We start from the raw sequence: 27,338 nt of genomic DNA, 5'->3' as shown, positions 1-27,338 counted from the left end.
TTGAAAGTAGCTGCTTTAGCATTCGCAGCATCAGGTAAACGGGGTTCATCAGATGCTAATGATCCCGGAGTTTAGGACAGAAAAGGTCTTCAGGTGTTGGAGTCACCTTGTTTATAGCCGGGTGGGGGGTGGGGTGTCCTGTACCATGCCACTGTTCCCATGTTGCAGCTCATTATTGTCACAGTATTCACACTATCGATTGTTCACACTGTTTCTCAAACTTTTTAAATTACTGCCGGTTCTTTAACACATTTCTGATATGCTTTTGTTTGGAGGCTGTGATGTAAACAGCAGTGGTTAACAGGGGGAAATATTCTGAAATCACAAAGGCTCACTTTGTGGGTTTTTTTTTAAAGCCTCCTTTTAACACGCAGCTGATTCTTTGTTCTATAGCAGGGGTAAGCAACTCCAGGCCTCGAGGGCTGGTGTCCTGCAGGTTTTAGATCTCGCCCTGGGCCAACACACCTGAATCAAATGATTAGTTCATTACCAGGCCTCTGGAGAACTTCAGGAGGAGGTCATTTAGCCATTTGAATCAGCTGTGTTGGATCAAGGACACATCTAAACCCTCCAGGACACCGGCCCTCGAGGTGTGGAGTTGCCTACCCCTGTTCTATAGTATTAAACATCGACCATACATTTCCAGGGATCCTCGGCATCCGTAATATCAGTGTTCAGCACAGCAAAAAGGGAGTAAGTGCATGTAGTTGAATTTTCAAGGAGGCAAATCACCAAATATGTAAAAATAAAGACAAAACTCATTCAGAAATCCAGACCTGCCATGTAAAGATGATCTTCTGCCCACTTTGGTTGTAACTTTGAGCTCTTGTTATGTTCCTATCATATCGAAGCGGTCTGCCTATTCCCCCATGACCTCTGGCCTTTTGTCTCCAAAACTTTGATGGCTGATCAGGTATTTGTGTTAAGTGTGCCTAATGAAGTGGCCTGTCTGTTACATTTTATAAAACGACTGTTTTAAAGATTCAAGTATGTTGAGGAAAAGATTGGGTGAAGTTGCAGGTATGTGTGTTCATGCAATGGTAACTTTATTACTATTGAACAGACACATTTCATACTGTTTATTTTTGCATTTAACATATTTACATTTAGCTTTTTACTCTGTTTAACCCCCGTTCTCCGTTTCTGGTGCACGGCTGCGGATGATCGTCTGTTTGATTCTGGAGCAGGATGCTTTTGGCCTTTTCCCGTTGTAGCTGGGCTTCGGGGACTTTTTTCCCCTCCTGTGAAGATCCTAGCATCAACGTCCGCTTCTCTCATCTTTGTGACACTGCTTTCTGTTTCATCTGTTTCGTGTCTCGGGTCGGTGGGGAATCCATCCACTGCCTCTCTGACTTTTTGTCTGCTTGAAGTTACCCTAAAATGATCAGTTGTTCTTTTCCTACTTCCGTGGACTGAGTGCTGTCTAATGTTGATTCAGTGAAGCCGGCTCTTCCGCATCACTTTTATCTTCAGGATTTGTCTGGTAAGTGAGGTTTTACCTTTCCTCCTTGACATAATCCCTAAATATCACAGAGGACTTACGTGTGTTACTGTTTTAATATGAGTGTAATTGGTCCACTTTAAACTCTGTGTGTAAAACCACAGAATTAATCTGGTTACCATCCATCACGCCGCTGTCATCCCCTCCCGTTTCCCTCAGCTCGTCTTTATTTCTAATGGATGAAGTCCAGCGCCGTCTGAGTTAATGTATCCAATCAGTGTTTAGTTTGTGAGCTCTTTATGACCTTAGTGGAGGATAAATATAGCTTTCAGTGCGGTTAAATGCAGCGTGACTTGGCTGTCAGTCATGGGAGTACACTTTGTTTGGATTTTCTGTCAGTGCGGCCTTAATATATAGCGAGGTTAAAGGTCACCAGGACTGTGTGATGAATGAACGAGTTCCCCGTTGGCCCGTTTACATTCGCAGTCCTGGTTTTGTTTGAAATGGCAGCGAGAAGTCGCAAAAGATTTTCTGCTTCAGGCTGATAGAAAATAAAGTATTTCCACCTTTTGTTTGGCATCGCTGCTGTTCAAGCATGAAAGCTATTAACATAATCACTGCAAATTAATCGATTATAAAAATAAATTAATTGTAGCCTCACAGCAAGCCATAAAAGTGCAACAATACCAATCATGACTTTATTATTTAACATATTAGTTTGAGTACCATTTACTGTAGAACAAGCTATACACTGCAGTGGGAGTTTAACGATGTGTTGCAGCTACTGATAAAGAAAATGTGAAACTATGCAATCATTTCTTAGAAGGGATCTAAGTTACACTGAAGCTACTGCACATTTAAAGGCGATATCCGTAAGAATTCCTACTCAGGACTCAGCTGTGATGGGATTAGTGCTGGGAAGATGGGACATTATAATAAATTTACTGTGTAAGCTGCTGCGAGCTATTTTTTTCTACCTGTCTTTTTTTAATGGCCAGCCTTTGCTTGTTGCCCCCTGGCTGTTATTTCATGGTGCATACTGGCTTTTATATAAGAATGGATGCTTATTTTCTGCTTAGACAACAGATTTCATGCCAGACCCATAAAACAAAAGGAATAAGAGGTGACAACGGGAGAGAGAGACAACGGGAGAAAGGCAGAGGGCAGGAAGAAGCAGTAGCCTTAAGTTCAATTAAAAACACCTTTTATGTTTTCAGGCTGAAACAAACTGAAAAACTTTTTTTTTTTATGGTTCATTACTTACAAAATGATGATTTTCTGATCCATTTATCAGGGTTGTAGGTTGAAGTCATAGCTTTGGGGATTCAAGTGCTTCAGGCCAAGTGCTACCAATAAATACACTGAAATCAGCAACACATTAAATTATAATTTGATGCTCTGAGTTTGTATATTTTTAGGCAGCTTAACAATCAAATCTCTGGAAAAAATAAAAAATGTTACGGCTGCAGTCGCACAAGCATAGAGGCCGGCTGGAGACTACATTGAACTGCCAGATACTCAAGAGAAAATGTGTTTTCCCCCAGCGGTTGGCGCGCTGTAGCTTGGAGCTTGCTGTCTAAAATGAATTGTAGATTGCCATGATCTCCTGTAATATGCAAGGGAGACGCAAACTTCTCTGCAAACACTTGAAAAACATGCCTGACAAACTGGAAACTAAGAACTTACAAAGTTGTGCCTCACCACTGACACTAGCACGTTTTAAAGCCCAGGGCTTTTATGATGCATTTATGATTGGATTGTATTTTTGTTACCTCTCTTGTGAAGCACTTTGTGATGTCTGTCTGTGAAATGTGCTACACAAATAAACTTTTACATTCTTACTTTACTTTTGTTGAGGAATGGACATTTTCCTTAGCAACCGGTGGTTGCTAGAGGGTCACTGATCAATCTCTAAGCCTGCATGAGGCTAAACTAGCGACTTTAATCAAAGTTTATTTCTTTAAATCTCCATCACGAACCGATTTAGCTGCTCCCTCAAACGTTAAACACATAGTAAAGATCAGGTTATAAAAATGTAACATTTGAAGACAATGACTAGGAGATGGGTATCTAAGCAGCTAGCTTACACTTGACAGGTTGGTGACTTTAGCTTTATAGTTTATAGTCTTTGCCAGTGTTGTTAGCATCTGGCGCTTTGGAGCTAACCTACAGATAACTAGCTAACCTAGTTATCTATAGGTTAGCTTTGTTCTATAATTTATCTGTGTGTGATTATCCAACTAGCGCTAGTTAGCGCAGGAAATATACCAGTTATATAGGCTCTATAAAGTATTATGTGCAAGAGTTAAATGTTGCATGTTACCTGCACAGGTACAGTAAACCACCGAGCTTGAACGTGCCACAGGTGTAATCCTCCAACAGCAGTTTGGAAGAAAATAAAAGTACAGCTTCATGTGGTTGAACCAGAATAATCTGGCTTATAACCACCGTGCCAGAGCAGCACTCATAAGAGCCGTCCACAAACCCAGTGTGTTTATTGTGCCTGTATGGTGATGACGTTTTAAAATACGTTTTGGGTATTGAGGAATGAATTTTTAAACACACATGCTGTATTATTCAGGACAATATTAGACCTTTTCTATTACAGTTTTCTGTTTTGTATGTTTTATTAGTTTAAGGCTAGCTGATTGGCCTGTTTTTTTTTCTGGCTTATTTGACATTTAAATTAGTCCCAAAAACGTCCTATGCTAATTTTAATAGCAGTGTGCTTTCTGCAGCACACATTGAGTTATATCTTGATTTTATTCCAAAAGATTGAATATATTCCAAAATGCAGGTGTGTATATAATTAGTGTGTGTGTGTGTGTGTGTGTGTGTGTGTGTGTGTGTGTGTGTGTGTGTGAGGATATAGTAATGTTTTTGAAGAGTAATTATCTGGAGTAGCTCTGCTTTAGCCACCAACTCCATTAGCTGTGTGTGCGTGCGTGTGTGTGTGTGTATTATAGTCTATAGTGTCATTACCACAAAGTCTGAGGCCGCACACACACATCAGTGTCTAACACTGTTATTTCATTAGAGTTCCATGTGCTGTGTGATGTTGGTGGTTGGTTTCTTTTTTTATGTTATTTATTTAATGGATCAGCTGATGGAAACCAGAGAGGCCGAACATCTAAACACGTCTGACCCTGAGCGGTTACAGCAAACTTAAACAAACATCTCTCAGAGGCTAAAAGGATCTGATCTGCAGAGATAAACATCAATGAACGGTCCCACAGACCAACCACATGCCAGCTGAAGAGGTTTTCCTTGATTTGTATTTTTCCAGTGCTTAAAGTGGATCTTCTCTCATTTCTTGCTTCATATTTCTATTCCATTAGAGCAGCGTTACATGATTCACAGATTAAAATAACCCTCACGTATCTGTGACCTCTAGTTCATCCTGTCTCGAACAAGCAGTTTTAACTGCCGTCTATTTAAGGTGTCCCTCCTTAAAATTGCTCCTTGTCCTGATTGGGAGATTTTACAGCGACCTGTTGGTGGGGCTGCACCCAGGACTGCTGAGAACAATTACTGATCAGATACATTTAAATGTAAAGGATTTTTTTTACTTTTCTTTGCTCCACATAATGGAAACTTGCTTTTTGGACATCTACATAAACAAAATGTTTCCCAGAATGTGCAAAAATGCCCAAAACATTCTGCTTCTTTCTTTTAAATGTCAGCATTTCAGGCTTTTATTTGTTTACATGACAGAAAAGTGATGATTTCGGGAGGTCCTGGACTCATTGAACAAAAAAACACCTTGTGCTGTCTGTGTTTTGTTTCAAGACAGAGACGTTCCTTGTAGTGTCATTTTCTGATATTGAGTATTTTCTGCTATTAAAAAAACTCATTTATCATGAAAATGCTGGCAGCTGATTGGCTAACGCCGGCTAAATGATTGCAGCGGTAAACCGAATAGAGAGATTTTACCTTCTGTCAAACGATTATGATATACATCAACATAATTTACCATTATTGATTAAACAATTTTAATTTTGTTTTATTAGTCTTAAGTTTTAACTGTCATGTTAAGAATACACTGGAACCATTTTATGATCCAGTATCGTTGTGAAGGACACTTTGGAGTTCAAACCACCAAAATTCAGGTTGGCGAATGACCTGTTTGACCTTCTGACCTACAGCAGGCTCGTTTACGGGTAATAAACAACAGTTTTAATTTACTGACTGGTCGACATTCCTCACGAGCTGTACGCAGTGACCACCCGAAGTAGATCGAGGATATGAGCTGCTGGAATGAGCTTCCTCTGGAGGGTCAGGCCTCAGGCTTCAGCACCCAGAGCTGCAGAGCGTTGCATGATGTGTGCACTGATTTATGTTTTTAGTTTTTAATTTCCTTTTAAATCTTGGATTTTTCTGTGTAGGTTTTTTTTCCCTTATCATTGTAAACTCCACTGCTGCTCATAGTCAAGTTTTCATACACTGTGTGAGCCCTGGACATGCTGGTATCTAGCCAGGAGGAGACCCAAATAAACCAACAATATCAACTGAAGAAAATTAAGAGATTCATGGATTTGTTAATTAGTTGTATTTTAGACTTTAAGACAAAGATATTCATGGACCTGTGATGCTTCAGGTGAAACTCTTTAGCATTAAATATAAGATCAGATAGAAATAAGCCAAAACTAGTGCTACAAAAGAGATTCAAAAGCCCCTTCTGCCGTCTCCTCTTTCCCGGTAAATTCCCCCGCTTCTCTCTCGTATGTTTAACGAACAGTGTCTATTGTGGCGGGAGCTCCAGTGTGTAATTAGCAGCTCGGTCTGGTGAAGCAGAGCCTTCCTCTCCCTCCCCACAGAGGCTCTTTCTTATTTACCTCCAGCCAGCAGCAGGAAGAAGCTCTGATTTCCAGACGGACAGTGAAGCGATCACGCCGTGGGACTCTCAGGACGGCGTGTTAGCGTGTTAGCTGTTATTAGCACAGTCAGACGGTTTACAGTGGTTTGTAATTATAGGGGCCGGCTGAGAGGAAGATGCAGTGAAATTAAAGCGGACGTATTAGCGTACTCGGTGGTTTGCGGCTCACTGTGTTTATGTAATTACAGGAAGTGACACAACAATCAGACTAAATTAGATCAGCTGTTGTTATACCAACATAAAAGATTAACTGTCTGTTTACAGGGAAAATCATACTTAGCAGCAGCTTATAGGTTGTAAAACACATTTGAATCGACTTCAATAAAAACACTCATTGCATAAATCTGTGTACGAGAAGCAAACTGAAAGCAGCCGCTTTTACCAGCTTCAACAGTTGAATGTCGTGGTGCGTTGGGGTGGGGTGCAGTTATTTTTTGGCATCACCTTTAAATCGTCTCCGATGTTGCCGTTGCTTCCACCTGCCTACTGTGATCTCAGCCTCGATGATACGGTATCCTCCCAGCATCACTGCGGCTTCTGTTTATCTCCTGCAGATTTATAAGGAATATTTGGTTTTCATGAAGCAATGTTTAGACTGTAAACCACCCTCAAATGGACAGGAGTCCTCTTGGGCTCATTTTCAGCTCTCTGTTATTACTCCGGGGATCATCTTTGCATGACTCATAGTGTTAAAAACATAAAAAGCTTGTCTATGTTAGTGTGGCCCTCTCTGCATCCCCTCAGTTCATCCTCTGACCCGACCAGTTTTATCCATACACTGTACATAAGAGATTCCAGGTCTGAAAAGAGGAGACAATGTAAAAGTGCCTTAAGCATGCATTCCTTCTAACGGCCAGCAGGGGGCGATTCATCTGGCTGCAATAAGGTCAGATTGTATAGAGGTCTATGGGAAAACGGCCCTGCTGTTTACTTGATCTGTGACCTCAGTCAACGCTCTCCTGATGTGTTTATGGGTTCAGTCATTGATTTTAAGTCTTAATTAATACAGTATGAAAAAAGTTTTGGAGATTTTGGTTCTTATTAGGGTCCAGACAGGTAAGAAAGTAGGGCAGACTGGAGTAAAAGCCTTTTTCATAGTCAGCTCTTATGTAACACCCCGTTTAGATTTTTAGAGTTTTCAATGTTTTCTCACAGCCTGTGTTTAGGAAAGTTTTAGTCCTCATTAGACAATAGACGCCGACGTTCAGCTTAATCTCAATAAGTTGTGTGATATGATCTGTTTTTGTCTTCTTGTTATTAATATAGCAGCTCCATATCTGACAGCTTCAGTCGAGTTGAATTCGCTGATTCAGAAACATTGGGCTCCCTGTTAGACAGATGTGACCTTCACACAAGCAGCCATCAGCACGACACAGACTTTCACGTGACCTCCCATTCACTTTCCCGTCTGTTTAACTGGAGATTTATTTTAACTCGCACTTATCAACAGATTTCATCTCCCACTTTATTTCTTTACATGATAGATATTAAAACAACAAGTCCAATATGTTATCTGTTTAGGAACATTTCACCCGCTCTGTCTGGATCTCTGACTTCTGCTTCTCTGCATGTCGGGTTTCCAACAGTCCAAACATGTGAATGTTTTGGTTAATTAGTTATTGTAAAACTGGCTGGAGGTGTGGATGTAAGTGTGAAAGGCTGGCTGTGTTACTCTGTGATGGGCCGAGTCCAGGGTGCGCCCTGACTCTGGCCTAATGTTAGATGGGATTGGCTCCAAAGCCCATGCTACCCTAATCGGATAACGGGGGGGAAAAAGAGAAAATGGATGCGATGATCTCTGCCGCCGACTCCTGTGTAAACTAGATTAAGCAGCATGTGGGGTCCCACCATGACATTGTTCTTCGGGACACCAGTTTATTCTACTGTTATCATAAGTTTGTCATTATATTAGGATACATTTATAAATATTTTATTATGCCCATTAATGCCCAAAGAGACAGGGAAAAACCCTAAACTACACGAAAGCATCACAAGGAATAATTATTGTAATGTTTAACTTGTGTTTTATTTAAAAAAGGATAAAAAAAACTGATAATCTGTAACAATATTAAAATATCAGAAAATTTAAAAATCATATTTTTTCAAATTGTGAAAATGTGCAATAAAAATATGATAGAAATACTAAATAATCAATAGCATGTATCTGGGATCTTTTAAAATTAAAGGTGCAAAATGATTTATATGGGCAGGTCTAAAATAAAATCAATGAGGTTAAAAGATGTTACCATAAAATGTAAATGTTAGGGCAACATGATAAGGACTTCATCCATCCACTGGATGCTTCTGTTATTTATTTGTCATGTAAATAATCAAATCAATAAATATCTCGTCCATTTTTTATTCCAAATATGTCTTTTTATTTAATTTCTTTACTGTAGCTCCGTTTGTTCTATATTTAAATCCAACAGATTTAATGAACACAAACTTCTCGCATGATTTTATCTTCTTAGAAACCGGCCCGGATGTGAAACCTCAGGCCCAATCAGCCCGGTGATCTTTATCCGCACCAACACTTAATAGTTTGAAACGACATCTTTATAGTTTATATGACATGCAGTGCAAACTCCACCCAAATGCTTCATCACGGCCCAACCAGAAGCTATAAAACCAACACACCCCTTCTGTCGCCCACATCCATCACCTCCATCTGCGTCCCCCCTGTGTGACCCCCTCATCTCTGTGACTGAGGCTCTGTGTGTGAATTGTGGGCTCCGATAAACACACAACAAAGCAGCATTGTGCTGCAGTTTCCTGGTGTGAAAGGCTTCAGGGGCCGTTTGGGTGGCAAGAGATGCAGGGTGGTCAGAGATGGTCAGAGATAAGAGCTGAGAGCTGGATGGTTTAGAGGCGACTCGGGCCAACAGATGGGAGATTGAGACACTTTCAGGCCTGATAGGGCGACTGCGCTGAGATACAGCTGGCACTGGCACTCGGCAGCGTTTTATCCCCGTTCGGTGGAGGCGGGGCCGAGTGCAATGTTTACACGTTTAAATTCAGCACTCGAACACGGCAGTTTGGATGCTGTAGATGGTCGCATAATTTCATAATAGGAGTATGGAAATGCATTTCAGGAATGATGCCTGAAAGGCTGAGATCAATGCGCGGTATCGGTGAACCAGATTGAGAGATGTAGAAACACAACGTCCGGGGGGGGGGGGGGGGGGACTTTTTAAAATCTTATTTTGGGGCAAAGTCAAAAAAAGAATTCAGAAGAAGCTCACCCTGAAGTCTAAATGATTTTCAGAGAGGGCCTGAAAGGTTGTGAACCTCTACTGTGCATGTGCACGACAGGCTAAAATGTTCCCTTTGCTTTGCTGTCTTGTTGAGTCTTTATCCATATTTAACATGTGAGAATTCTCCCATAGATTCAGGATTTTTGAGTGCCACATCTTCTCCTTGTATGATTTCCCCAGTAATGCTCTAAGAGGGTCGCCAAGTGGCAAGACTCGCCTCCACAAGGACTAGATAGTCCCTGTGCTTTTATTTTGAAAGGTTACTTGGTGCTAACCTAACATTAAGTTCATAAAATGGAAAAATAATTTGATCATCCATTTGCCATCTTTTGTTTTGAAAACTCGGGTCATTGCCTTGGGGCAGAGCTCAGAGATGCTGCATGCTCATTGGCTACATGTCATTAGTCACTTGGCGAATAAGATATTTGCTGTTTGATGAATTTAAACTAATTGATTTACATTTGTGCTTTAACCACATTAAAAGCTGTTTTAGCGGCCATTTAAAGTCATTAACTGAGTAGAGAGACACTGAAGTAGTTGCAGCATCTGTATTGAAATCCATCCATGAAGCATGAGTGTTAATGTGGCAAAATACACAGCTGTTACGCTCTGATGTGTGTGGTGGTGTTTGGGGTTTCTTACTTCTCTGTGCCACAGTGTTGCAAAACTACGCAAAGGCAATTTCAGGAGACTGTGCTAGATCTGTCTGAAGCATAGTGCTTTGGATTGATTACTTTATTTGATCATCAATAACTCGTGGTTTCTGTCTCTTTCCTGCTCTCTCAGCAATCTAACCTTTTGTGGGTAATTGCATACAAATGTTTCCTAATGGAGCTGCTTCTGAATATCAAATCCACTTATCAAATATGAATCCTCTGAAGCCCCCCCCCCCCCTTTGATAATTAAGTTTAGCTTTCATAATTTGCGAGTAACCAAAGGTCACGTAGTCGGTTCAGATCTGACAACAGAACATTAATGAAGCCTGATGAATGTTGACGACCTGCAGCTCCAACCTGACGACGAGCCGAGCGGCAGCAGAACATCTGAAACGTTTGATATTGATCGTTGCTGAAACAAACTGACTGTTACAGCTGGTGTTTCGCCGCCAACGCACCGGACCTAAACCAGGCCGCTCGATCGCAGAAATCGTCATCAGAAATTTGGTAAATGCTAAAATCTCAGCGATTCGACACAAATATTCATTGATTTATTGAAGAATAATTTAACTTTATTTAAGACTCCTGCATTTAGGGAGACCTGCAGGGAAGCTGCAGGGAGAGCAACCGACGCCTTAGCCAACAAACAACCAACACCTGGGTTTTGTGACACCATGGGCCAGTTTTACGTCTCCTGGACCCCGCTGGCCTAAGGCGCTCTTTCTGTGATCTTATCTCAAGCTAAGCCAAACAGTGAGTGTATTTGTGCTTTTAGGGAGGGTGAAAGTGCATCACCGTAAAGGAAAAGAAACGCATCGATTTATTCCATTTTATTCAGTTTTATTTATGTTGAGCCAATTCAGGCGAAGGCACAGCAGACTCTCCGCCTTCTCCATTTTGCTTCGGAAAGTTCGTTCACCTCTCCGGTTTCAGGTTGGACGCCACCCAGAAATGCTTTTTGGTTGTGAAGCAAAGTTAAATTTGTTTGGCATTTTTAAAGAAGAAACACAAAAAGCAGTGAATGCAGCTCTTTTTTACAGGCCAACCACAGCTGAAGGGGAACAAGTTTGTTCACACCACTTCCCTTTTGTTATTAAAAGACCTATAACTTTATTCTCAGCTTGACTGATAACGTGACATATTCGTTTGTGTTCAGTTCCATTTTATTTTTATAGCATCATTTCAGGCTGAAGGTTCTGCCTCCTGTTCTACTTTTAGAAACTGTAGAAATCACAGCTCAGCATCCTGAGAGCTTTGTCAGCATCACATGGCACTATGAGATCTTTAACATGTGACCGGTCCTGATCATTAAGACTTTGTATGTATTTAGATGAATTCTGAACTCTTGCCTGGCTAATATGGGAAATATATAATCTCCTATGTGCCTGTTACTGTTGTCACGGTGGTGTTTTGGATCAGCTGAAGGCTTTTCTGTGAGATTTCAGGCCAACCAGATAAAAGGACTTCATATTTAGCCAGCTCTACCCTGAATGTGATTTTAAAACCCAAGTCTAAAATGTCAAACAAGCCATTAAGGTGCAGAAATGTCCTCGCTCTGATGGGGTCGTCCCATCACTCGTCCTCAGTCACAGCCTCCGGTTCTCCAGGGTGATGGATGATCCAGTGAAATCGTAGTCCAGTTAGAGAAACTCTATCTGTGTCCTCTGTCTGCCCAGCTGTCCGTCACACACTCTGAGACACGCGCACACACACACGCACACACACACGCGCACACACACACTGGTCCATCTGTCGACCTCTCCTCTCTCTGGTCTCCCCCTCAGCTCAGCGGGCTAATTAACTAATGTGCTGATCTTTCACTGCCTCTTTGTGTTTCTGTGTGTGTGTCACGGGGTTAATTGTTGGACTCGGCTTCCTGTACGTCTCCGCTGCCCGGCTGAAAACTTTATTATCCCTCCCTTCAGTTTCTGTCTCATTAGAAGCCGTCGTTCACGGCGCTGTGCAGTCGCTGTGTGGAGGATCTGTTTTAGCTCAGTCAGGAGGACCTCTCTTAAATGACACTAAAAAAAAAGACTCTTTCTTCTTCTTCTCATTTATTAATGAAGCTGCAGAGAGACGCCTGGACCTCCTCAGTCCAACATGTCTCCCCCGTTTGCTGAAACTAATTCACACGTTGACAGTAAAATTAACAGGACAGGGCGGCTCGTGATTTGTTTGCTGCTCAGAAAGAGCTCCAGGTTTACTTCACATTGTTTCTGTTCACGGGACTCGTTTCATTTCTCCCAAATTTTGCAGTGAAATTTAAGCCTCAGTGGATCCACCATCATGCTGCATGTCAGAAATCTACATTTACCACCTGCTGTTAATCTGATCATTACGCTCTCAATTGACCGTTGAGCCCTCATGCATATCCTGGAGTCTTGTAAACTCCTCGAATCGACAATTAGTCACAAATACTCACATCGTTAGCAGGGATGACAACGAGAAGCTCTTTACACCTGAGAGGCTCAAAGCTACATTTTCCCCATTTTTGTCTGAAAACAGCGATTTATTATTTATTTGAAATACGTTAATTACAGCGAGGACGCACTGTGTAAAATATTTGTTTTGTAGAGATTTGGTCCCACAGGGCAGTCTTATTTCACACGTTTTTTTATTTAAATATTCCATTGTACAGTGTATATAGTGTGTTTGTTTGTTTTTTAATTCGTTTTTGTTTCTGTGTTTTTCAAAATTTCACTCATGTGAAGGCAGAGCACCTCTCTGACCTGAAATAAGACAGATTTCCACCCAGTTGTAAAATAATTCGTTTCCGCTTCTTCTGTGGGATTTCTGGGATTAGAATATGTATTATTAGTGATCAGTTGACCACGATGAGTAAACATTGTCAGCACCAGAAATATTAGTTGGTTAAACTAGTTCATATTTTATTGATGTACAAAATTGGGCAAAGTGCAGCACACATTAGTCACTTTTAAAATACAATGAAAGAGTCAAATGGTTTAAATACACACACAGACTGTTTAACCATATTTATTAATCTGTGCTCGATTTGAACTGTTTTCTCACTTCTGGGGACTTCCTGCACTCGGCCAATCAGAAGAAAGAGAGCGTTCAGAGAGGCAGGCCTTCAGAGAAAAAAATCATAGACTGTATTTAAAGAATGACTGTAGCCATCTGATGTCACTGCCTGGTTCAAGAAGTTCTGTTGTGACATTTTGAAGCTGTCTGTTTATTGGCTAATGACGTGTCAGGTTTTGACCAATAAGCATATCCTGCTCTGTTCTTCTTTCTGACCCTGATAATGTCAACAATCGAAAATATTGCATATTCAGATTTCAAACTAGTGACTGAATCCGTGACATATCAAGAATATGTTTACTGAGGTTGCAGAGCAACGCTGCGTCCCTGTAAACGTCTATAGAACCTCAAGTCTTTCTGCAACCAGAGGCGCGCCCCCTGCTGGCTATTAGGAAGAATGCAGCTTTAACGCTCTTCCACAACAGCTAATGTTTTAATGTACACGGTGGGCCATTTATATGGATACACCGTAATAAAATGGGAATGTTTGATGATATTAAAGTCCTGTTTGTGGCACATTAGTATATGTGAGGGGGCAAACTCCTCAAGATGGGTGGTGACCATGGTGGCCATTTAGAAGTCGGCCATCTTGGATACAACTTTTGTTTTCTCAATAGGAAGAGGGCCATGTGACACATCAAACGTATTGATAATGTCACAAGAAAAACAATGGTGTGCTTGGTTTCAACGTAACTTTATTCTTTCATGAGTTATTTACAAGTTTCTGACCACTTATAAAATGTGTTCAATGTGCTGCCCATTGTGTTGGATTGTCAATGCCACCCTCTTCTCCCACTCTTCACACACTGATAGCAACACCGCAGGAAAAATGCCAGCACAGGCGTCCAGTATCCGTAGTTTCAGGTGCTGCACATCTCGTATCGTCACACCATAGACAATTGCCTTCAGACTTTCAATTGTCTTCGGACTTTAATATCACCAAACATTCCCATTTTGTTACGGTGTATCCATATAAATGGCCCACCCTGTATAGTTAAATGGATTTCTTTAGACAAAGGATGGAAAAGAGTGTTGCATAAAAGCCCAGAATAAGATAAATACAGTTGTTTTTTTTCTTTGAACTGTGAGTCATGCAAAGCTGCTCCGCTGCAGTCACCGGAGTGAAAGTACAGAGCTGAAAATGAGCCGAAGAGCTCCTATTTAAATCACTTCAAAGACATTTTTGAACAGAACAGATGTGTTCTCTGTAGGCCTGCTCACTAATCCTGACTCGAGTTAAAAGCGACTTTTAAAAAAGAGATATTACCAAATCTGACCCGTTGAGACTGCAGTGAGCGTTTCCACTGTTAAACCTTATTCAGATGAATAAAAAGACACTCCAGATGTAACTGAGAAAGCAGAAGAAGAAACCCCTGAAAGCCAGATAAAATAAATCCAGCTCTTTGTTTCCACACGCCGTTTCTCGTATTCTCGTATTGATTAATGCGTCTGAGCTGAAAACCAGGAGGCTGATATAAAGCAGTGCTGCAGTTGAGGGTTCAATTCCCACTGGGACACCCACGCTGAGCGCAAATGCTGCAGGCTTTTCAACACAATACTTGCAGCCCAAACTTGTCCTGCGTTTGGTGTTAATATCGCTGTAGATTAGGATTAAACTGTCGAGGCATTTACGCGTGTGTGTGTGTGTGTGTGTGTGTGTGTGTGTGTGTGTGTGTGTGTGTGTGTGTGTGTGTGTGTGTGTGTGTGTGTGTGTGTGTGTGTGTGTGTGTGTGTGTTGATTAGAACTGTCAGTCAGTCGGAGTTGAACTGGCTGCAAGGATAAGAGTGAAGTTTCCATCCAGCTTAGTGTTACTGGAGCTGCTGAGGCTTATGAGAGAGATTCAGTGAGAAGACAGACAGAAACAGATCAATAATTCTATCTGCTTCGATTACACTCCCACACTCTGCTAATCTCTGCACTCGCTATCTGTGTGTGTGTTTCTGGTAAATAATACTGCCTGTTGGTTTCTAAAGCTCCCTGTCAGGCTAAGGCCGGGATAATTTTGAAGATAATTCTGTTTATTGTTGGTGAAACACCTTGCTTGGCGTTTGAGGTGGCCTTGTGAAGAATAGATGTTCCTGCGGTCATTGCGTGACTCTCATATTTTAGCATTTATCCTCCTGCAGGTGATCCACCTGAGACTGATCAGACCAGGGATGAGATGCAGATCAGGGATGTGACGTCCTTTCAAGGAATTTAGAAGATTACATGGTCAAAATTAAAAAATTTAATACTATATAAACTTTTATTTTAATCAAGACACTGCTCAGCTAACTCCATTTCCCAGATGGTTAAGTTAATAAAAATTAAAATGACCTTACAAACGTGTTTATTTCTGCTGCAGAGTTGGCTTTTTTTGATACGGGACTCTACGTTTTTGAGCCAGCCTTAAGTGATCACCACAGGAACTGCAGCCGTTCAATTCAGTGGCAAATCAGTCGCCTCAAAGTACTTTATATTTAATTTAAAGACTCTCCAATATTGGAGAGAAAGCCCCCAAAATCATATGAGGTCTATAAACTATCACTTTGTGACAGTGGGAAAGAAACATGTACCCAGCTGAGGGGGAAGAGAAAAAGGACCTCCTGCATGTTTACCTCAAAGGATTGAGTCGCTTCTGCGTTAGTTTCATTATGCTGAGTGCTCGTCTCTGCCATGTATCCAAGTTCCTGCTATCTATCTTTTACACAGACCATATACACATTGTTTTTCATGCATTCAGTCACATTGGTGCCTTTAAAAGCAGCTGAATTGTCTGTGAGGAGGACCTGTTTGTAATGGAGCCATTAATGCTCAGAGGTCCATCAGTGAATTGCTACAACGTTAAAGAAAGTTTAAAAACATGAATATTCTGAAGCTGGTTCTGAATGCGTTTTCCTCTTTCTCTCCCTGCAGCCATGCCCCACTGAAGCCGACTCTTCACCAGACCTGCCGCCAGCTCTTCTCTCCTTTTCCTCCTCCCCCCTCTCCTCCTCTGCCCCTTCATCCTTTCCTCTTCGTGTCCACCATGGTCTTCTCCTGTTCCTCTCCTCTGCTCCTCCTCCCTCTCCTCTCCCTTGTCCTCTTTTCCTCCCCTATCCTCTCAGCCCCTGCTGCTCCTCCGCCTCCCTCCGTGCCATCGGGCAGAGTGGTGTACCGGGCCTTTGACACCTCCCTCACCCACCTGACCGTCCACCAGAGTACAGGTGAGGTGTATGTTGGAGCAGTGAATCGAGTGCTGAAGCTGTCAGCTAATCTGACGGAGCTGCGGAGTCACATGACCGGACCTGTGGAGGACAATGCTAGCTGTTACCCTCCACCCAGCGTCAGGTCCTGCGCTCATCGGTTTGTCCCCTCTTGTCTCACTTATTTATTTCTATATATCATTACATCTGTATGTCTACACCTGTCTCACCTGTCTGCGTTACCTGTCTGCCTCTGTCCTCAGACTGGAGATGTCAGATAACGTGAATAAGCTCTTACTAGTGGATTATATTGGAAACAGACTGGTGGCATGCGGCTCCATCTGGCAGGGCGTCTGTCAGTTCCTCAGGCTGGAGGATCTCTTCAAACTGGGGGAACCGCATCACCGCAAGGAGCACTACCTGTCTGGAGCCCGAGAGGCTGATGGGATGGCAGGTAAGCAAGGCTGAAGAGGGGGTGGAGTTAGAGAGTCCTCGACAGGTAATACAATTTAAGACATTTGGAAGGAATTAGCTTCTGGACAGTGGAAAAGAAGGATGTAGCCACCATGATGTCACCCATTGATTAGTGAAGTCATGCTATGAAGACGTAAGCTGAGCGTTTTTGTCACCGAGGGGTGAAGCTGACTTTAAAACTCCATTTGCTCATTTGATAACCACTTCTGGTTAATCAGCTGTTGTCTAGTGAGCAAACCTTGGATGATAATCTTTTCTGAATTAGCCTGTAATTTATAAATAGAAGTCCACATTTTAATTGATGCAACCTAATCTAGTGATTGGTTCAATAAGGTCATCTGGAAAGGGTTCACTAGGGTTACAGATGGCCACAGACTCCCACTACAAATAACACAGGTTTAAGGCAGGTCTGCTTTTTCTTCAGTTTTCTCTCACCCCAACTTGTTGCGACATGGCCCCGCCCCTCCATGAGCCTGGTTCTACCCGAGGTTTCTTCCTGTAAAAAGGGAGTTTTTCCTTCCCACTGTCGCCAAAGAGCTTGCTCATAGGGGCTCATATGATTGTTGGGTTTTTCTCTGTATGTGTTATTGTAGGGTCTACCTTACAATATAAAGCGCCTTGAGGCGACTGTTGTGATTTGGCGCTGTGTAAATAAAATTGAATTGAAATCGAACAGTTTTTAGACCCTAAAGCTGCGTCTTTTAGCCAGTCTGTGATTACAACTAGCTAACACTCACAGCTCCATAAATGATGCTTCACTGATCCATCAATTTGCACAAGAAAAAAAAAAAACATGGAAACTTCTACCCAAGTCTCTTATAATAGTTTTTAGATAAATCACAAAAGCTAGCCGCTAACCAAGGCTAGCATGAATTCAGCTAACTGCAGAATCGTTTCTAATTTGGTCCTACATTTAATACTACTAGCTGATCTGGTCAACATTTAGCTTCACGTTAACAATATTTCTCCACTAGTGGTTAGAGCAACTAATTGCTGTTTCGAAAGGTTTTCTCAAGGAATCACGTTTTTGTTTTGGTTTTTTTACAGTTAAGTTAGCTAGTAGCTGATGGCTTTGACAGCAGTTACTCTCACTGTGAAACTGTGTCTCTGCTTTTTCCCTGAAGGTTTGTTTTATTGGATTACAGTGATATCAGCAGCTAATGCAACAGAGGGAATCTAATGCATGCTCTTTGTAAACAATATTTTATAGAATAGCAGTTTTATTTTCATGTTGTCTTGTTGTAAATACTCAATTATAAACATTCGGCAGATTTTGTACTGATGCATTGTCCCAATGTAATCATTTTAATGCCTAAAATAAAAACAATACGCTCCAATGTTCCCTCTGGACTTCTGTGCAGGCTGGAGAAGCATTTCGACTTGCAGACGTCAATCAAGTGTCAAAATATTTTGCAGGTTTTTATAATGTGCAGTTTTTGGCATGAACAAAAACCTGAATGAAGACTGTCAGGACATAACAACAGATGACTGACAGCTAGACTTTGCCCACATATTTCTTTGTAAAGCAGATTTTTGGTTCATTCACAAATGCTGGAATATTTTCTCTGCTCGGGTATCAGTGGGGAAAAAAGGTGTGAGTGAAATTAGTTAGACCTTTGATTAAAGTACTGGAACAGCCACTGTGGGACACTGCTTGAAAAGAAAGAGCTAATCGGACCCGCCGGAGCTTTTCTGGTGGAAATGGGTCTCACACTGCCTGCTAACACTTGTCCTTTCTTTAGCATCTGATCCAGAGGTTGTTTGTGCGTTGCATTGTTGATAGCTTTGTTGCCGGAGAACGAAGGAGTTCCAGTAAATGTTCTTCAGAATAAAAGTCAATATATTTTTCTGTTACATTACTATTATGAAAAAGCTAAAAGTATCTGATTAGTTTTAAAGGAAGATGTGTTTATTTTGGCTATCCGCTGATAGAACTGACCTCTGTACAGCATCACAGTAGATTGTAAAGCTGTGAAAATGAGGCCTATGTAAAAAAAAATATCTGCAAACAGTTCATGCAAAGTGTTTGTAAAACTACAAAATTTAGGACTTTGTCCTGAACATTCTGGAAGGCACAGTGTTAATCGCATCCTGCCTATTTGTCCTTCTTCTGCAGGTGTGATTGTTGAAGACCACTGGTTGGATGACCCAAAGAGAAAGATGCTGGAGAAGACCAAGAGCCACTTGTTCATCGGAGCCGCCATCGATGGAAAGTCGGAATATTTCCCCACGCTGTCCAGCAGGAAGCTGGTGGTTGATGAGGAGAGCGTCGATATGTTCTCTCTGGTTTACCAGGATGAGTTCGTCTCCTCGCAGATCAAGATCCCATCCGACACCCTGTCACTCTACCCTGCCTTCGACATCTACTACGTCTACGGCTTCTCCAGTCGCACGTACGTGTACTTCCTGACGCTGCAGCTGGACACACAGCTGACTCAGATGGATGCCGGAGGAGAGAACTTCTTCACATCTAAGATTGTGAGGATGTGCTCTGATGACACCGAGTTCTACTCATATGTAGAGTTTCCTCTGGGCTGCACAAAAGATGGCATAGAGTACCGATTGGTCCAGGCCGCCTACAAGCAAAAACCAGGGCGGCGGCTGGCACAAGCGCTCGGCCTTTCTGAAAACGACGACATCCTGTTTGTCGTCTTCTCACAGGTAGGTAACTGTTGATGCCCTCTCTTCTGACTGGATGTTTTCGATCTGAGCTTGAACTTTCTGAGTTTTTTTTTTTTTGTTGAAGGGTGCCTTGCTCAGAGGCCAGTCCAGGACTTAAACCTGCAAATATCTAATTTATTTCTAAATGAATTAATTTCTTTTGTGGATTTTCAGGGTCAGAAGAACCGCTCCAACCCACCAAGAGAGACGGTCCTCTGTCTGTTCACCCTCCATGACATCAACCTGGCCATGAGAGAAAGGATCCGCTCCTGTTACCGTGGAGAGGGACGGCTCTCGTTACCGTGGTTACTGAACAAAGAGCTGCCCTGCATCCACACTGTAAGTTGCACCTTCAGCCCTGAAACTTGACTTGGACTGGGCCTCTAAGGTCTGACGATATTTGGATAAGAACATGTGCTACCTGTTGAAAGGAGAAAAGAAATGTCAGGAACAGATGCTTTCGGGTTAGCGTTTGAAAACACTTTTAACTCATTCACTGCCATTGACGTCTATAGCCGTCAATTGCAGTGAATGAGTCAATGGGTTTAACTCATTCACTGCCAATGGCTGGCAGTGAATGAGTTAATATATGTCTGCATTAATTAATGACACCACTGGCTACATCGTAAAATATTGGCGATCTTATCCAAGCTCTAAGTAAACACATAAGCTGATGGGCCCCAGATTGACCCGCTGCAGGCAGGAGACTAGTCCTAAAGGTTGTGGTTTGGACTTTCTTTCTACAGGCTTGAGAGATGACCTTGAATTTGCTGCTAAAGGTCAGACATGTCTTGGACTTCTTAAACAGCTCTGTAGTATAGGCTAGTCCAATATCAGGATCGGGTGTTTTCCTGCCACATTTTCCCAATTTCTGTTGAAGCCAAAAACGCCAAGTGTAAGAGGAAAGACTGACATTTTTAATTAGATTGTTAAAAAAGATAGTCCTGACCATTTCCTCCTGCATGTTTAGCAGGAAAATAAAGAAAAGGAGAGAAATCTCTTTGCCGTCTTTTACTTCTTCCTTTGTTTCGGTCTCTTTGTGCAAACTACATCATCTGGCCAGAGGCTGCCCTGAGGCTGCAACACACGCAGTCATGTTTCTGTCACTTCAGAGGACATTACGTTGACTTACGCTGGTTTCCTGGAGACTTACCCCAACCTTAAGTCTTCACACTTACATTTCATTATTAAATTGAATGTTTTTGTCCCCACAAGGCACCAAGGTTCACAAACTGTGACAGATTCGTCCCCACACTAAAGATGAGTTTGAATATACTTCATTTGCTCAAATGGATAAAAGATGAGAAATAGTGTGAACTTGGAAAAAATACAGGAAAAACAAGCCAGAGCGAACAGAAGGAAGAGCTCTCCCTCCCTCTCAGTGTCTGCAGTGGGGTTATTTCAGGTCGGGGGTAGATGATGTTCTTATTCATGGCGGTAATGGCCTGCAGTGGTAACCATGGCAACCAGGCAGGGAAACCCGCCAGGAGACGAGTTCTGAGCCGGGCCTGGGTTTTGGAAAAGGAGGGGTGGAGTGGGGTTGGAGTTGCCCACAGCAACCAACCAAGCAACCAACCAACCAAGCAACCAATCACAGCCAATCAGCCACACGCTGATGAAAGTGATGAAATATAAGTTAATGACCCATGCTACTGTGCGTGTGTGTGTGTGTGTGTGTGTGTGTGTGTGTGTGTGTGTGTGTGTGTGTTTGTGTTTTCAGGGTAAAGTGAAAGGAGAAGGAGGTCAGAGCAGGGACAAAGGCCCTGCTCTGACCTCCTTCTTTTGTCAAAAACAGCAGGAAGTGTGTGTGTGTGTTTCAATGGGATGTGACATTGGGATGGTCTCAGTTTGTGTGTGTGTGTTTTTATATTTTTGTGTGAGTGCTTTAATCTCGTTCTTCATTAAGTGTCAGCAGCAGGTTTCCTGTTTGCACATCACGTTACAATCTCTGCTCTGTGTGTGCTTCTGTGTGTTTGTAGCTTTGAGTAGATGGTCTTGTTTTGTTTTTATGGTTTTTAGTTTGAAGCCCTCATTCTGAGGAAATCTTATCAAGACCTCACACAGATGCAGAGCTCCAAATGACTCTTTGATGGCTCACTCAGTCAACAGTATGCGTAATGACAATGTGGGGTGCGTCAGATGCAGACAGACCAAGGTGTGTGTCGTACCATCGGCACTTTTTCTTCCCACACTGTCTCATTTGAGCTTTTAAACTTTTGAGGACCCTCACAGAGAGCTGAGGAAACAGAAAGCATCATAAACTTTGTTTAAACACTATAGTTGCATAGCTTTATGCACCCAGGAAGCAAAACCAGTGAGCTCTAAAAGCTCTTCACATAAAAAAAAAAATCTCATGCCTGATGGCAAAGAGATCAGAAGATTTGATAAGGGGCCATTGGGTAAATTGGACGACTGTGGCTCAGGAGCTGGAGAAGCTCGTCTGCTAATTGGACCCTCAGTGGTTCGATTCCTGGCTCTTTCAGCTTGCATATTGAAGAAACCTCGGGCAAGATGCTGAACCCCAAGTTGCCCTGATGCTTCCATCAGAAAGACAAAAACAAAAGAACACATGGATGTGTGTACATGGGTAGTAAAAATGCTTTGAGTGCTCAGATTGAATGGAAATGTACTATCCAAGCACCAGATCACCTGCTGTTTGGGTTTAAACCTCGGACTCTCATAGTGTGAGGAGTAAATGATAACCCCTGAGCTAACAAAGAATTTAAAAGACTTAAGTTGTCTCTCAGTTCATTTTAAAGTACTCGTGGCAGTAGTGGGACAGGCGCGCCTCTTCGAATAAATGAATAGATACTAGTGTGTGAACTTGATGACTCACGTGACTTCCTCATCCTGTGCATGAACTCCAGTTCCACTATTTCAGTCTGCAGCTGCCAGCGTTAGTTCGGTACCAGCTGCAGCTGATCACTGTGGAGTTAAAGTTTCATTGGCAGATAAACATGCAAACTCCCGCCAGAAGAGCCATGCCCGGGTTTTAACCCAGGACTCTGTTGTTGTGAGGCAACATTGCTAATTGCTGAACCACCCCCCTGCCTCTACAGTCGATCACTTGTTATCTTAGAAGGTAAATAAATCTTGAAGTATGCTTATGCATTCCTCACAAGCAAAGTGAATGTGCAGGAAACAGACCCGAGACCTCAGAGGTAGTACTGCTCAGCTTTCAAGGCCTGCAGGCTTTAAGGTGAGCAACCAGGCATACACTAGGGCAGACCTTCCCAAAGTGTGGGGCCCGACCCTAGGGGGGGCGCAGAGCCATTGCAAGGGGGGGCGTGGCATGAAAAGGGAAAAACAAAAACAACGCTTGGACACTGCTAGCAACGGGGCTCCTCACAAACGCAAAGCAGGAGATGAAGCATCGCTGAATATGTTTCCAAACAAACTTCATTCTAAGCCAAAGACTAGAAAATATGGTGAAGCATCTTCCCTTTGGCTTCACCTGCACAAGTGCCGAGGTAGGTCTCCCTGCAGAATTGGTTTTCCCTTCATCGGGAGCAGCGCTGGGCTCTCCAAATCACGGACAAACAGGATCCCACATTCTTGACTTTTAGTTCACAAACACTTCTTGTAATGACTAACTGCTCCTGACATTTTGGAGATGTTAGCTCTTTATACAGTAAAGTTACAGCGGGATACAAATCAGGCTGATCCTGCCACGATTTGTTCCCCCTGTCCAAATCACGGACAAACAGGATCCCACAGCTGTTTATGTTTTTAAACCCATTTTGCACAGAGAGGCATTTTTGAAAAATGTATTGATGCAATGTTGAATATTATTACACAGGAAAAAAACTAAAAACACAGGAAAAAAACTAAAACTACACGTAAAATAATCACACCGTGACGCCTCTGCCTTTCTAAATGGAGGGACAGTAACTGTGTGTGTATTCAATTCAATTCAATTTTATTTATATAGCGCCAAATCACAACAAAAGTCGCCTCAAGGCGTGTGTATATGTAAGCTGTAAAAACTGATGATAGTCAGATTAACAGTGTTTTGTCTCTATCTGCCATTCTGCAATTCATCTCATGTAAACAATAACGTGGCCACAGCGTGACGTGAAAAAAAGACACACACCTTTGACGTTGTGTGATGAACTCTGTATTCCTCGTCCACACATAAACGCAAAAAAGGAGTTTTAAAAAAATCTCCGTTTTCGGTGATTCGAAACGCCGTTTACGTGGACGAAACAGCTGCGTTTTCAAAAATACCCGTGTAGGTGCGGACGCAACGTAAAAGAGTTTGTAGTTTATTTTCTTACTACCTGCAGATTACTTGTATTTGCTTAATTGTTTACTAAATATTTGAGGTGTGAAATAAACCGCAGTGGAGCAAAATATGGGCGTGTGTGGTTGGAGGATGTTAGTGCGTGTGTGTGTGTGTGTGCATGCGCGAAGGGCGCGAACATTTTTCTTGCAAAACAGAGGGGGCCAGGCGAAAAAAGTTTGGGAACCACTGCACTAGGGCGTGAACTTGTCCAGGGACCATTTAATATCTCACTTAATAAAACTGAAGAGACTCAAACTGTCTTCTATGTTACACAAAGAGTTGGCTGAAGTATTTGGACAGTTAAATATACCGTTTACATGGCGTGTGGTCCGTCCTGGCTAATTAATAAGTGAGTTGATTTGAAAATAAATGTTGTTTCTTTATTAACCAGCTGAGTATCTCTGCTTTGAGCATTTGAGCCTTTTTAAGACTTTAGACTTCTGATTTGTCCTGTGTCGGCATCACACAGGTTTCAGCTGAAAACATTAAACGTTGAATAGAAGCCAGAAATCTTTTAAGTGAATCAACACTTAGCTGACAGGTCACACGACAGAAGATGTTTGATAGTCAGATGTTGCTGTGTGAAAGTGAATTTGAGCCGAAAGTCATCTTTGAAGAAGGATGATTTGGACCAACTGAGAGCTGAAGGTGTCACGAGGGATTTATGATGGCGAGGGAAACTTTTTATCTAATCCAAACAACCTGAAACCATTCTGACTGCTATTCCCAGGAGTGAACCTTTAAGATGTAAAAGGTATTTATCTCTATTTTTTGATGTGCAAAAATGGAGATAAACTTGCCAGTGGAGTGTTGGCTCGAACATTTGGGTTTCAGACTTTCCACCCTGTATGGTCGCTGTGATGCATCAAGGCCTTAACCCGCTAATGACAGGGTGTTAGCTACCCTCTGAGTGTATGTGGACTCTGTAATAACTCGTCTCCTCCCTGTTCCATACACTCTGCCCTGTGGGCAACATACAGAAGCATGAAGCGCTTTGGCTCTACAGCCCTTTGTCCTCCACCATGCACCCCACATTTGCTCATTTTTTACTTGCTTTTCCTTACATTTGTATTTAAAGTTTCATGTAATCTATCAGTGTGTTAAAGTTTAATAAAAACATGATGTTTGTTTGTTAACCTGAAATATCCACCTGGAGGACAGCGACTGGGTTTGGTTTCATCCCTTTTATGTAGACGTTTGAGATGCCTGGTACAATCTAATGGAAATCTTATAACCGAGTGTTAGAGACTTTATTTGAAAGCTAACATCTATTTTCTGGAGCTGTGCTTGCTAAGTATGAGGCTAAAATGCAACCTAACCCTAAGTAGGTGATTCACTCATCATGGATCTCTCTGTCACTGATTGGTTTTAGAGCACTCTGTCTGTACTACCCTGTCATATGTCAATCAGTGCACTCATCGGTAGCTTGAGACCTGTCCACTCTGCATGACAAGCAGTTATTTTGCATTATCGTTAAATGTCGTCATCCATCAGAGAGCACAAGAGAGAGAGTTCTGAAAGGATGTTTGCATGCCAACAGATGTTTGTGACCATGCACACTCTGCAGCAAGTACACATGAACCTTTTTAGACGCATGTCCAAGAAGTATAACAGGAATGATTACTTGGCCGTGATGTCTTCAGCTGTCCACGTCCGTGTCTGCAGCAGAGTGTAATTGGCTCTTAACCCTACATCTAAAGCTTGATTTCGAATTCTACGATGCAGTCTGTGAGAGTGGCCGTAGGCAGCGTGTACTTGTGTACAGTTTGTCTATGTTGCTCTGCAGTTTCACCATCAAAGCACCAACAGGCAGGTGGAATTTCTCTCCGCAAGTTGATCTTTTCTCTTCCAGTCAATGCAAAACCTGGTGGCAGACGAAGTAGATGGAAATGCAGTGCTGAACAGGCCGCGTTGAAGTGATGCACAGTTCCATTTCTGCGCAGGTGCACAGATACCTGAACATAGATTACAGCACAGGGTCTCAAAGGGGTCATGTGACATAACTATGACATAGATTTAACGCAGAAGCATAAATGCACTGTGTTTCTCCCGCGGTGTTCAGAGGTGAAGTTAATGGTTGATAACATTGAGCGGTTTAACGGCGACAATGGTTTTTTGTTTTGATCAAGCAGTCAAACTGTGAATTAAAAAGAAGCTGTGCTTTCTAAAGCAGCGGTCCCCAACCCCCGGGCCACGAGTCGTTTGGTACCGGGCCGCGAGAGTTGAGGCTCGGGCGTGAAATTTATGGTTTTCAGGGTTTTTCCCGTGTTGTAGTTTTGTGTTATTTTGAAAGAAATATTTACAGGTTACCATAGCGACCAGAGAGCATTAAGGGGCAGAGAGGAGGATGTTACGCTCAATGTTATTGGTGCATTTCAGGAGGACGCTGCTAATAAAGTTACACAATTACTCAGTGAATTTGTGTTTATTATTATATTTACAGAATACTGCAGATTTTTCTTGGTCGCATCATTTTATTTTGCTGTATTTATCCGCGACACCTTAAAGTATTGTCTAACATTAAACCGGTCCGTAGCGCAAAAAGGTTGAGGACCGCTGGTCTAAAGTCACCGTTAGGCCTGAGCAGTCATGATTTGTGTAGACTGTGACGTCCATGTGGTCCTGCAGTCTCCTATTAAAACACTGGTGTCTGCAGCGCATTAAGAATCACGATGGGAATATAAGAAGTAAACAAAGCGATCACATAGGGTTTTGTTTATAATCATTTATATTGATCTTTTAAATGACTTTTGAACATCTGACCAAAGAAAAATCTGCATTAAATTGTCTATTTAAATACCATACCACCAAAGTGCGTGTCTGTGCTTTTGTCTTCTGGACGACTCGTTCTGTACATCTTGCTCTCAAGCTGCTTTAACTTTAGTTAAGGGGCCACATCTCGTGCTATTGTCGAGAGCCGATACTGATCCCCCGCCTAATGGATTGAAGGCGGGCACCAGATCAATAACGCTGGTATTAGGTGGCTTTGGAAAACGGCAGCTTCCTCTTATTTTTCATCTGAAGCTGAGCGACCTCGCTTCTTGTGATATTTTCTAATAATGCCACCTTTTCCCTCTGGTCCACAGCCGAAGCAGATCGGAGATGATTTCTGCGGTTTGGTACTGAACCAGCCGCTCGGAGGCCTGAGGGTGATCGAGGGACAGCCGCTGTACGAGGACCGGACCGAGGGCATGGGCGCCGTGGCCGCATACACCTACGGGGAGCACACGGTGGTGTTCGTGGGAACCCGGAGTGGACAGCTGAAGAAGGTAGGAGGAAAGAACGGATGATTAGTCTACCGAGGAGGAAAAGCTGTTGTGAATATGTTTGCGCTCCTGTTTGAGTTGGGTACTCTGTGGGAAAGGAAGGAAGTCAGGGAAGGGAATTAAGAGAGACAGGACAGAATGACAGGAAAGGAATACCGGTGGACTGTTTGAGGGCTTTTGTTTCCCCTGCTGAGAGGAAAGGGCTGCATTAATGTTTT

At 42.4% G+C, this 27,338-nt stretch overlaps 1 protein-coding gene across 1 annotated transcript in view; it reads left to right on the top strand.

Moving 5' to 3' along the window:
- plxna3 (plexin A3) overlaps positions 1 to 27,338 on the top strand; it is a 136,581-nt gene that overhangs the window by 15,817 nt on the left and 93,426 nt on the right. The window contains exons 2-6 of the mRNA XM_082518609.1: positions 16,166 to 16,594; positions 16,698 to 16,888; positions 19,025 to 19,569; positions 19,744 to 19,908; positions 26,941 to 27,123. Of these exons, the coding sequence (XP_082374735.1) occupies positions 16,278 to 16,594; positions 16,698 to 16,888; positions 19,025 to 19,569; positions 19,744 to 19,908; positions 26,941 to 27,123 (1,401 nt within the window). The 5' untranslated portion in view covers positions 16,166 to 16,277. The remainder of the gene's footprint in view (positions 1 to 16,165; positions 16,595 to 16,697; positions 16,889 to 19,024; positions 19,570 to 19,743; positions 19,909 to 26,940; positions 27,124 to 27,338) is intronic.

The sequence above is a fragment of the Aulonocara stuartgranti genome (genome assembly GCF_965226115.1).
Source record: "Aulonocara stuartgranti genome assembly, chromosome: 20".
NCBI lineage: Eukaryota > Metazoa > Chordata > Actinopteri > Cichliformes > Cichlidae > Aulonocara > Aulonocara stuartgranti.
Note: the sequence above shows the minus strand (reverse complement) of the source record. Positions and strands in the feature narration are given on the sequence as shown.